Source organism: Semicossyphus pulcher, unplaced genomic scaffold (assembly GCF_022749685.1).
Source record: "Semicossyphus pulcher isolate SPU_LCO1_2020_fin unplaced genomic scaffold, fSemPul1.0.p SCAF_1, whole genome shotgun sequence".
NCBI lineage: Eukaryota > Metazoa > Chordata > Actinopteri > Labriformes > Labridae > Semicossyphus > Semicossyphus pulcher.
In genome coordinates, this window is record NW_027211603.1 from 3,393,016 (window position 1) to 3,405,984 (window position 12,969).

The window sequence follows — 12,969 nt, forward strand, 5'->3', positions numbered from 1 at the left end:
CACCCTCTCCTGCTCCATCACCGTCTGGTGCGCTGCAGCCTGCCCTTGTCTTTGGCAGTATCAGCAGCCTATCATCCGCTCTGCAGAGACGGTGATTGGGTGCAATCTGCCACCTGTACACCTCCAGGACCCTGAGGCGTGCAGGTAAGATTGAGGCCGACCCCTCTCACCCAAGACACAGTCTCTCTGAGACCCTCCCCTCCGGTAAGAAGCTGCGGTCCATCAGGACCAAAACCTCCCGACCCCTCTGCTGCCTCCCTCATCAATTACATTGCACACTGTCTTCAGAGGGTTTCCCAGTTTGTCTCTATTTCTTTCTTGTTAAAGAGAGTTAAAGAGTTAAATTGTGTTTTATTTTTATTATGCAATCTCTTTTCTTTGGACCGCTGGTATATCTGTACCAGCTGATAAGAAAGAACAAGAAAGAACGTGGAGGAAAAGAAACCAGAGAGCTCATATGTGGCCCCGGCTCGTGTTGTTAGACCTGCTCTTTTATATTTTCTGTTTTTTAATACTTTCTTATCATTAGTATTTATTAAATGTTCAATCAATAATCATAAAGTGTGTCTTTTCATGCTCCCTGTTTGCTCTGGTTTTCCCATACACAGATACAGTATCCATCTGCTGCCTGTTCAGGGGAACAAAGTCTCGGTCTGTTGCAGATGCTTTCAAGGCATTCTGGGTAATTGCAGTATTTAATGGTAATTGACTCTAATAACCAGATAGCTTTCACTAATCTTCAGAGCAAATCTTCTCCCCGGGCTGAGACTGAACCTCGCTGCAGTCAAAAAGGAGGGAGTGTGTTTCAGAGCAGGACGCTGCACAGTCCAAACTTTCCTCCAGTGGAAGCAGGTGTTGAAGCAAAACTTTCTGGGCAGCTTCTCGTCCAGAGGACTTGTTTTAGTTTCTGGTGCATTAGAGTCTGAACTGACCTGGACGACGATGCTGGCCTGGTTGGTTTCCTCACAGTCTCTCAGCAGAGTGTACGTGCATCGACCAGGGAAGTAGTAGTAGAGGCCGTCAAAGGTCTCAAAGTTGTACTGACCCCACGACCTGCACGTCATCTCCCTCTCAAAGCCCGGGTTTGGGACTGGGAAGGTGAATGAAAGGGGGGGAAAAGAAAAGGATTTGAGTTCAGTCTAAAGAGCCGTTCAAAACAGTTAAAGAAACACATTAAAGTAAAACATCTGCGAGATCCTCCACCTTTTTCACCAGCTAGTCTCTAACTTATTTAGTGGCAACAGCTACAAGAGCTGAGACTGAGCAGCATGAGACAGATTAATGAACAAACACTGGGAAAAATAACAAATCGGTTTTGATGTTTTTGGCTTTATAAAAATAAGATATTAATATCGACATAACCAGACGTCCACGGTTGGCTCCAGTTGTAACTCTTGATTTTCCTGGACTGTTTGCTTCATCTGAGCGTCGAGTTTGTTTCTTTTTCTTTGGATTTTCACTTCTTGTTGAAGTTGTATCTGTAGTCATCCATCTTTTCTTTGTTTGTTCAGCCATAGTAGATTACTGTTTACTCGCAACACTTGCAGAGAGCGAAAAAGCAGCCGCTTAGCTCCGCCTACCCTCTCTGACAGACCAACCACTGCTGGCTGATGGAAAACGCGTCACTAACTGGGCGCTGCTTGTGATATTTTCAGCAGAAGTCGCCACAGACACCCAGTCTGTAATACTGCAAATGCAAAGGCTTTCTTCAGTGGGCCATAGGCTCAGTCACCATTGTGTTACCTCATTGGGCAATAGATAGTTACTTAACAGACATTTATTTAAATTAAAATCTTTGAGATTATATCTTTAATATGATAAAATGACAAAATCACTTGTGGTTGAACAATTTAGTTAATCTGAAATGTGTTCATTTTGAAGGGAGGTTCAAAAAACAATCAACTTCCTTTTGTATAAAATTCACAACCCTTCTTTGAAAAACTCACATTTTACCTTTTTAAAAAAACTGTTTTTTGTTCATTTGATGTTACAATGCCTGATGATTGTTTTTCTCATCTGAAACATTTAAATGGACTTACAGGGTGTCAGGTGTGTGGTTTACCTGTCTGACATCTGTGTCCGGTGGCCTGATACAGGCTGCAGTCACACGACTCCGACTGGACACAATGTCCTCCATTCAGGCAGGGAAACACACAAGGCTCTGCTGAGAAACAAACAAACAAACAAACAAACAATTACGTGGCTGCTCAGCAGACTGGAAACCTGAAAGTGAGGCAGCAGAGTGGAGCCAATATTAAGGAACACATTTCCCTTTTCAGGATGTTTCACTGACTGAAAGCTTCATCATTCAGTGTTTCACATGAAAGTGCCGAATAAGCTGAAACATTTTCACTGAAAAATGAGAAGAATTGCGTAAAAGTTTGCAGGATTTCTGGTTTCTCTATTACTTAGTGTTTTACAGGTAGACGATAACAGGAGAGATACATTAATGGAGCTGAAATGCTGCACTTTCCTGGTGTATTGTCTCTGCACATGCATGCTATCAACCACTAAAATTATCTGCAGGTCACAACTTTAAGGAAAAGAAACCATCTGTCTGCCCCGCCCCCACCTATCAGGACTAACACAGAGCTATGGGGCCCTGACAAATGTTCCAGTCACTGAACGCACCACCCAACACCAAACGATGGTTCCTCGTCCTGCAGTAACACCATCTGCTCAGTGGGCTTACAGCTTGTCTGCCCACTCAGCCATGTCCCACACCAGCACAGGTACCATACAGGGGTTTGCGGGGGCGGGGAGAGGAGAGGGGGTCGATGAATCAGATAAAAGCTATTTTCCTTCAGGTCTCTTTATAAGAGGGGGAGTTAGACAGAAGAAGTACTTGTTGCTCTGTTTAAAGCCACATTAACTAACCTTCTGGTGTTTCAAAAATGGCATTAGGAGGTAACTGATTGGAAGCTTTGGGCCTCTTTAGCGAAAGAGGCCAGGTCTTCACTGATGTCAGCTAATGCTAATGTTGTGAGTGTTTTAGGACAGAAAACTCATTCACTCTTACTGTTTGGGATCGCCCAATCGCCCAGGTGCGTTTATATGGGATGATGTATCACACAGTTTTTTGATAGTAGTTCAGTGCAAATGCAGGTACAACTGGCAGACACAAGGTTTCGCATCACATCTTAGACCAACAAGCAATGTTGGCTGGTTTGTCCCATAACCATGTTTTTGTCCTAATCTTTAGGTAGTCTTTTCCGGAGCTGAAATATGTTTATTACCTTCCTTGCTTAGCATGAAGACTAGAAGCAGGGGTGACCAGCTTGTTTGACTCTTTACAAAGATGAAAATGTGTCTATTAACACCTCTAACGCTTACTAATTAATGCAATGTTTTAATGTAACCACCTCTAGGTGACAAGGACTAAAAGGAAGGGTGCCAATAAAAGCTACTAACATATTGTTTCAGACAGAGGACTTCTCTCTGTACTTTCTGTACCTGTTAGATCTTTGTGCTGCATTTGATACGATCGATCATCACATCCTGTCACAGACACTAGAACAGTTAATTGGCATTACAGGATCTGCATGAAGTTGGTTAATCAGTTTGTTCTCAGTTTGTTCACCAAAGTTAGTCACGGAGTTCCACAGGGTTCTGTGCTAGGACTGATTATTTTCCCCTTATTTATGTAATGTTTATTTGTATAGGGACAAGTATAAAGCAAGTAAACCGATGCCACACACTACAGCATTTATAGCCTTGGCATATTAGCAATGCCCGTCCCTCGATTACATAAGCTTCCTCTGGGTAATGTCCTGAGGAAAGATTCCAGGCTTAATTTTAAGCTTAGCTAACAGTGTCCACCTCCAAAGAAATGAGAGTGGTGTCTATCTGTGCATCCAATTTTTCAGCAAAAAAGTGCGTTTGCATATTTCCGAAATCAAGAACAAATTTCCACATGAAACTAATCTGTAAAAGCCAGTACTTGTAGAAATGTATAGACTTTGGGGTCCCCAGTCGTTGTCTCCAAAGGGACATTTTGGTAAACTATTCCAATACTTCCTTCTTACCAATACGAACTGAGGATGGCAGAGCAGAAGACAATATACAGAATGCACCTATTTAAGCCGGGATTCTCTCAATTTTTAGAAACAGTTCCACCATTTAAATAATCAAAATATTGTACAACGTCTACAACAAATTTGAAAGGAATGATTGCATTTTTGGGCTACACAGTGGTGCAGTGGTTAGCGCTGTCGCCTGTGGAGTTTGAATGTTCCCCCCGTGCATGCGTGGGTTCCCTCCAGTTTCCTCCCACAGTCCAAAGACATGCTCGTTAGGTACATTGGTGACTCTAAATTGCCCGTAGGTGTGAATGTGAGCATGAAAAGTTGTCTGTCCGTGTCAGTAATCAGTCCAGCCCCCCGGGGTATGAACAGGATAGGCGGTACAGATAATGGATCGAATTCATGGCCCTGTCCCTTATTGGAACACTGAAAAGAAACTTAATGCCCTCTGCACACATTCAATATCAATATGAAGCTTTATAAACCGACCTGGAATCCTTCGAAATGACTTCAGGGCTTCCTTCGCCTGCCTGGTGAGCAGTGAAATATTCACTGGACGCTCGTCTGGTGATAAGGCAACGTTGTCCGTGTTTCCTGGTGACAATTGGTTTGGTGGTTCTGCGCTGGTCAGGGATTGGTCAGATGATGGTGAATTGGATGGGTAATGTGATGTTGAGCTGGATGATAAGTGGTGTGATGTTTTTGAGCTGTTTATGGATGGATTAGCTTGTATTACAGTGGTTGGTGAATAATAAGAAATTGTTGAGGTAAGTGATTGGTTTGGTGTTTTTGAGCTGGTTGTTGATTGGTTCAGTGGTGTTTGGCTGGATGACGATTGACCTGGTTTTGTAGCTTTGCCTGCTGGATGGTCAGACAAGGTTTTGGTTGGTGCTTTACTGACTGGGGATTGACTGGCTGGCACCGTGTTGGTTGGTGATTGGCTAGGTGTTGACCTCCTTATTGCCGATCCCCTAGCTGGTTCTGTACTGGTTGGTTTTTTGTCTGCTGTTGATGTACTTCCTAATGATTGTCTGGCTGATGGTAATTGGCTGGGTGGTGTTGTTTTGCTACTTGATTGGTTGTCTGGTATTGGTATATTGGTTGGTGATGGGCTCTGGAGTCCTATCTTTGTTTGTGACTGAGGGGTTGATTTACTGGATATTGCTTTGCTACTTAATGATTGGCTGGCTGCCTTTGTGGTGGTTGGAGATTGGCTGACTGGTGCTACGCTTGTTGTTGAGTGGCTAGCTGGTGTTATGGTGGTTGAAGATTGACTCGACGTTGCTGGGCTACTTGACAATTGGTTGGCTGCTCTTGTGGTTGTTGGAGATAGGTTGGATGGCATTTTGCTGCCTGTTGATTGGCCCACTGATGCTATGGTTGTTGGTGTTTGGCTGAAGTGTATTGAACTGCCTGATGATTGGCCTGTTGGTGTTGTGAGAGTTCTAGATTCACTCGATGTTGCAGAGCTAGTTGAAGGTTGGCTGACTGTTTTTTTGGTGGTTGGAGGATGGTTGATTGGCATTGTGCTGCCTGGTGATTGGCTGGTTGGTGTTGTGGTGGTTGGTGTTGTGGTGGTTGGAGATTGACTGGATGTTGCTTTGGTTTTTGGTGATTGGCTGAGTAATTTCTGGCTGCCTGTTGATTGGCTAGTTGCTGTTGTGCTGACTGGTGATTGACTGGATGTTGCTAGGCTAGTTGATGATTGGCTAGCTGATCTTGTCGTGGTTGGAGATTGGTTTGTTCGTACTGTACTGCCTGTTGATTGGCTAGTTGGTGTTGTGCGTGTTTGTGATTGACTGGATGTGGCTGGGCTATTTGATAATTGGCTTATTGGTATTATGCTAGCTGGAGATTGGCTGGATGGTAAAATGGTTGTTGATGATTGGCTGGCTTGTGTTGTGCTACCTGGTGATTGGCTAGTTTGTGCTTTGATGGTTATTGATTGACTAGATGTTGATGGACTAGTTAACGATTGGCTGGATGGTAATATAGTTGTTGGTTTTGTGCTGCCTGGTAATTGGCTAGTTAGTGTTACGGTGGTTGGTGATTTGCTGGATGTTGCTGATCTAGTTGGTGATTGGCTGGATGTTGCTGATCTGGTTGGTGATTGGCTGGATGGTGCTGTGGTGGTTGGAGAATGGCTGGATGGTAATAGGTTTGTTGGTGATTGGTTGGATAGTGTTGTTCTGCCTGGTGATTGGCTTGATGGTGCTGTTGCGGTTGGTTGTTGACTGTCCGGATTTTTGATGCCTGATGATTGGCTGGATGATACTGCTCCTGATGGCGTTTCACTAGATGATGTGTTGGTTAAAGATGATTCGTCAGAGTTGACGGTCCATGAGGAGGTTGTTGTCCTCTCCTCGTTGGAGGACGTCAGCTCGGACTTGGCAGTCCGGCTGACACGTGAATGATTGGAGGAGGACGCTGTGGTTCCTGACGCAGCAGCTGCTGTCTGGAGGTCCTTCAAGGAGAGAAACTGTATCAGCGGGTATTTTATGCAACACTTACAACCATTCAGTCATTCTACCATAATCTGATCCTTCACAGCTATGTTTCAGAGCCCTTTGCAACTAAATATATTAATTCTGATCATTTTCAAGTTGGGCCATGCTCAGTTTGGCACAGAGAGTGAGGAACCAGTTTAACCAAATTAAAGTTCTTGTAACGCAGTCTGATTCTTTTAATTAATTCCAGGAGTTTAATATTATATCAAGCAAATCTGAAAAACTAGCTCAGCTCTCGGGTGACAGATTAATAAAGGTTTGATTAAAATGTAGCTTTCACAATTCTGTGTTTTGTTTGGGGCAAAAATTCCTCCCAGAATTACGCTGGTTGTTGCCAAACCGGAGTCCAGACCGGTGAGGATGGAACCGAGGCAGCGCTGGGAAAAGAAGAGGCTGGAAAGAAAAGAGCTGTCATCCAGCCTTCATTAAAGACTCCTCTGTGACTTCCATTTCAGCTTTCCCATCCAGGTTGAAAACCCCACCCTCGCCTCCACCTACCCTCCCCTGTGTTTTTCCCCTTTTAGATGATTTGTGTTATATGAAAACAGCAGAGTGGGGGTGTTTATTGAGTTTGCTCGACTAAAATGTGATTTCTTCTACCCACGTTTTACTGTTTACCACACAGAGCTGCTGAACTTCATCTGGGGAAATAACGAGTTGCTGGAATCTTTTTGCATGAGGATTGTCAAATTTACATGGCCAGATATTGAACAGGAAACATACAATAACAGCAGCTTTGGTTTTAAAATATTGGCCTTAGCGTTCAGCAACGATAGGTCGAACAATGTTTCCACACTTCCAGCCTCCCTGGATACCTGAGCTCTCAAACCAAGGCTTTCATCTCCAACAGCAGGAACAAAGCAGATGGCAGGGCTGAAGAGTATGGGGGGGGGGGGGGGTATGAGGGGTGTTTGACTATGATTTAATAATCACTGATCAGTATCAGGAGCATCGAGACCAGGCAGGTCAAACACAAACACAGCAGAGTGTTGACCCAGTTGTCACGATGCTACGTGCGAGTTCAAAGCCATCGTGTCGCTCAGAGATCTGACATGAGATACATCTGCTCTCTATACCTGTGACCTGCGACCTGTGCTACTAATTGCTTTGTTCGTGTCCTAACCCCGACGCTTTGGACCGGATTCTCACGCCTCTCCGAGCCAAAGGAAAGCCGCACAAAAGGAGCGACCACATTCAGGCTGATGGAGGGTCTGATAGAGGAAGAGTGAGACAACAGAGCAGCTACTGTATATTCCTGCTGGGACCCCGCTCACATGGCTGTTTCTGAGGAGCCAAATGTCACCAAGGAGCGATTTAAGTTTGACATACTTCTGTAGGAAACAAAGTATATTTCCAGTCATATCTTTACATGTCATCAAGGTAGAGTTTCAGCCTGATCTCACGGGAAATGTAGTTTTATCTGTGACTCCTAACTGGGGTTTTTTGATGGTAAAAGATGCGGACTGTTTCGACTCGACCAGTATAACTAAACCATAACTCTAAAATACGCCTTTAATTCCACATCGAACCTGCAGAGGATGAAACAAAAACTTTAAAGATATTGGTTTTACATCTTCAAACATTCATAAATTGTCTGTGGCTCTATGTCTACAAGCAAATAGTGCCAAAACTGGAAGTTTAAATGGACATGACTGAGCTTCTGTTCTCCAGCTCTGTATTTTGGTGTGAGCGTTGCAGATTTTTTTTTTTGGGTGGGGGTGGGGGGGGGGTCCTCTGTATGTGTTTGCCGCCTGAAGCAGCTCCATCAGCATCAGTGATCAATGCGGCTGCCTACCTGCCCTCCCTGGGAAGCGGTGTCCCATTTCTGCTGCTTTATCCCGCTGCTCCCGCTGCTGGGACAGAGAGAACAAGGAGAGGTTTGTTCCTGCTGCAGCTTTTACCCCCCGACACCACAAACCCACCACCGACCAGGACCCAACAGAACCATCAAAAAATCAAACAACCAAAGAAAAAAAAATGTAATCATTTATCAACCAAACAGCCTGATCCTTCATAATAACACTGACTACAAAGAGCCGTTTAAAACAAAGTTACAACGATCTTTAAACTCGTCGAGAAAGACGAGTTTAATTTTCTCAGTCAATTGATAAATCGGTTCATTTGAAATAAAATGGTTTTATTATAAAGGCATATTTTGCAACAATAATCCTAAAAGCAACAATCTTCTACCACTTTACTTTACAGAGAGCAAACAGCAGATATTCACATTAAAGGAGCAACAACCATCACACTGAAAATAAAAATCACCATTATAAAAATGTCTTCATCATCTAATTATGTTATTCCCAGTTAAAATAAAAACATACTTTTAAGTATTTAATCATTACTACAAATGTTTCAGATTATAAAATATCTGCAAGGGTTAAGTTACAAATATATACTTTATATTAACTTTTAAACACAATTTAAAAAATAGGTTGTAGTGCAAATGACACCAAATAAAAAAGCTTATGATAAAAATGATGCAAAAAATAATAAAACGAATAGGTTTACAGTGCTCCTGAAATAAAATAAAACATGACTCACTTATTCAATTGATCCCAATTAGAAAGGTTCACTCTCTCCACACCCCAGGACAGATGCGCTGAAATCAGGGACAATAAATATTCTGAATAAACACATTAAATGCAGATATATCAATAAAAAGAGACACACTAAATGTAGATTTCTGTGTGAACACGGAGCTGCCTCATAGAGCACAGGTGGGAGGTGAACACTTATTTATTCTCCTATAATAATAAATGAAACATTTAGGACTTTTACTCCACTTTCAATCAGAAATTACTCTTTATCTTCATCTTCAGCAGCAGATCAGAGTCGCGTCACTTACCTTGATAAATGAGGATAAAATACAAAGATAATAAGTGCAAAAGCCTTCTCCAGCTCCGTCTAAAATGAGGATCCATTCGTGTTCGCGGATCCGCACTCAGTCGGGTTTGGACAGCATCACCTGGTGAAAAGCCTCCGGCTGGACTCCCGCTGCTCCCTGCGCTGCTCCATCCGGCTCCTCCGCGAGCGGCCCGCCGCGCGCCTCAAGAGCCAATGCACCTGCTCATTAGCATAAAATATGCGCAGGTGGATGGGGCCAAACACACCCATAGGTGCTCTGCTGCGGAGGTTACACGGATGATCTGACATGCTGATCATCACAAAACCACCGACTGAAACTCAAACCACTTCCAAAGATTAACTTGGATCTTTAAAGGATGTTATTAAAATTCAAATCAGATAATCCCGATATAATTAAAACCAGTGAGATAACTTACGTATATCAGTTTGCTGTTATGTTCAACCCTGAATCAAACCTTACTAAACTTTATTGAAACATCACGCATACAGGATAAACTGTGTTTAAAGCACCTGAACCGGACAGGTTAAACAGCGCAGTGTTTAAAGTGAACAGCAGCAATTGAAACAGCGCCCTCTTGTGGACCACATGCCGCGGAGCAGCACAGCAGCGCGTGCAGGGAATAAAAACGATCATACAAAATGAAAACTGGTGGGATATTGTATATTGTAAGATGCATCTTTTATTTCTTAGCAGCAAATCTAGTTCAGAGCAGTAAACTAATTATTTCACTGTATGAGTGAATGTCTACTTAAAAATGATGTTTTGTATAATACAGTAGGCTATGGCAGGGAAGCCAAGAGCAGCCGTAGACCCTACCTGAATTATTTTTTGATTGCCATTATTTGAAGATAAGAATTAACCTTATTGTGCCAAAACAAATTGTTGTTTTTATTAATTAGCCTACTTTTGTTTGCAAAGATACAAGCTGAAAATGTCAAATCATACTGTTATTAACATTGCATAAGAGTCTTTCAGGCAGTTTTCAATGAATCCTCCCTGACAGCACCGACAGTGAATGAACTTGGAGGCTAAATTCAGGTATGATCAAATAAATCATTTTCCAATCATCTATAAATATCCTGATGATCTTGAAAACTCAATTATCTTTTTAGCTCTATTTTTAGCTCTATTTTACACATTTAAGGGAGCGTGTCTCCAAAGTGAAACTCATTATTTGTCGTCCTTCTTATTGAGGCCCTCCTCTGCGTGTTGTTCAGACCGTGACGACCCGATCTGAACCTGAACACAGTCTACAAACTCCTCTAATACCTGACAGGGAACACAAACCTTTAATACAGCCGGGGTGACCCCGGTGTCACCAGCTGCTCAGGCTTGTGTTAGCATGTGAAAGTCTGGTTCTCTGCAGAGGAAACACTTCCTGCGTCGGTCTGTCTGCTGTCTGGGTAAAAAGGCCTTTGACTGACTGAAGCCCTCAGAGACCCCAGCAGGCTTTGTGTCGCCCAGCCAGGAGGTTTCTGCTTTCATAAATGGAAAGAGGACACAGAGAGAAGAGGGGGGTTAAGATGGAGGTAATGGGGCTTTTTGAGACAACATGGATAAAATGATTTGTGATTTCTTAGAGCTTTATCTCTTATTACCTCACAAACCCGGTGACCCACCAGAAAATGCTCGTTAAAATCCAATGAAATGAATCTTTAAAGACATTTCTTGGCTTCCAGATTAAATGAGAGCAGGACATGGAGAATGAGTCAGGTGTTATTCTTTCTCAATACTTTTGGACTTCTTTAAGCCAGTTAAACATATTTAAACGGCATCCATGTTCCTCTGTAGACCCGCTCAGGGTGGGAAGCTCAACGGCTGTTATGTTGTCCGGCTCTATTTCAGGTTTGCCAGCTATAAACGCGACACATCATTATCTCAGTGCTTCCTGATTGATCAACAGCTGAAAAGACAGTGGTTAGAAAAAATCTATTCAAGAAAAAAAACACCATATATCAATATGTCAATCCTTAAACAACAGCTAACGTTCCTAGCATTTTTTTAAGTAGCTAACATTTAGCTACAAACTGGAATATTAATATTTGTAACATTTATAGAATGCATAATCATGTGCAATACTAATTTATTAGTACCATGTGCAGTATCAGGAGCAATATAATCTTTCCTTAATTATTCTTATTATCTTTAAATTCATAATCTTGTGCAACAGAAGTTCTTACTACGTTATAACTGCCAATACTACCATCAATTTAACCATTACATTTTCTGCCTACTTTTGAAAATAACTATTGTAATACTTTTTTTGTCTCTGTGTCTTCATTAACCCATACACTTTATATTTCCACTTGTATTTGTACGGTATTTTTGGAGCTATCGGGCACTACAACTGTTAGCAGCTAATGAGTCAAATTTGTTGTTTTACATCACAATATGACCAACTGTCCCTCAGGAGTTTCACTATCCGTGGTATTTTTCGCTCATGTTGTTTAACGTTGTCTGCATTGTATGCGTTTATCACAAACTAGTACATTTAACTAGTGTGCTATTGAATTGTTTATGTTGTTTAGGATGCCAACAACATCTGACAAAATGGACTACAGATGAAAACTAGCCTTTCAGCTAACTCGGTTTTACATTTTGTTTGAACGATTTATGTATTGTACCTTTTCTTCAAATTAACTACTACGTTACAAACTATTACATAGCTGCTGATCAGTTAGGAAGGGGTCAATTACTTTTACGTACTTACAACGATTTGTCAGATACCCTTCATTTATACAATTTACAAACCTGCAATATAGCAGCTCAACATTAAAACAGCTTTTGCGCTTAAAACCTTGAGCGGGACATCAGAGAAAAATGGCCGCCCTTAAGTGAATTAATCTGTGACAGTGAACAGACAAGCCAACTGCTCTAACATGCTGATGTTTACTACCTTTTTCTATTTAGCAGTAAAGACAAAGTACAGCTGAAGCTTTGGGGGATGTCACTAGTTTCGCAGATATCTGGAGGAGCCACAAATTAATTAAGAAAGAATATTTGGTGGACATTTAAGGTAAAGGTGTGTATGGTTTATATTTTGGTGGCGGGTTGTTTACGATATTATCAATCTCGGATCCCATCGACTATAGTCTGAGACGATATAGCTCCTGGGAACACCTGTGAACGTGCCGGGCGGTAAGCGTTGATCGACTTCCATTTAAGACATTCCTTTTCTGCGTGCTGCATTGTTACAGAAAGAGAAACCGTTTTCTTGTGATTTACTTGTTTTTAACGGGTCCTACCTTTGCCGAAATTTCAACATCATGATGCAGATTTGTAAGAAGTGAAATTTCAAGCTTTGTCAGGTCTGTCCTCAAGAGGAGAAGAAAACTTTTAAGTTAACGTTTGTTGAACGGAGGTCGGATCAATCTGATGCATTCGAGGAGGTCGGGAAATCTGAACGGCTTTTGTGACACAGCGTCAAGGGAATTCATCTCAAGTTAAATTTTAGATCTAGAACAGATTTTTAGCTGTTAGCTTGCAGATGTCTGTTTATAGAGATTGATAAGAAGCTAAATCGCCGTCAGATGAAGCTGATGGGAGCCGGGATGTCATTGTGGCGGAT

The 12,969-nt window shown here is 42.1% G+C and overlaps 1 protein-coding gene across 1 annotated transcript in view; it reads right to left on the reverse strand.

Annotated features, from left to right (window-relative positions):
* The window catches only part of otog (otogelin), a 59,437-nt gene extending 49,749 nt beyond the window's left edge, over positions 1-9,688 (reverse strand). Inside the window, exons 1-5 of the mRNA XM_069659349.1 lie at positions 9,501-9,688; positions 8,325-8,382; positions 6,258-6,486; positions 2,063-2,164; positions 933-1,090 (exon numbers count right to left, since the gene is read on the reverse strand). Coding sequence (XP_069515450.1) covers positions 933-1,090; positions 2,063-2,164; positions 6,258-6,486; positions 8,325-8,382; positions 9,501-9,688 — 735 coding nt within the window. The remainder of the gene's footprint in view (positions 1-932; positions 1,091-2,062; positions 2,165-6,257; positions 6,487-8,324; positions 8,383-9,500) is intronic.
* Between the last annotated feature and the right edge of the window lie 3,281 nt (positions 9,689-12,969).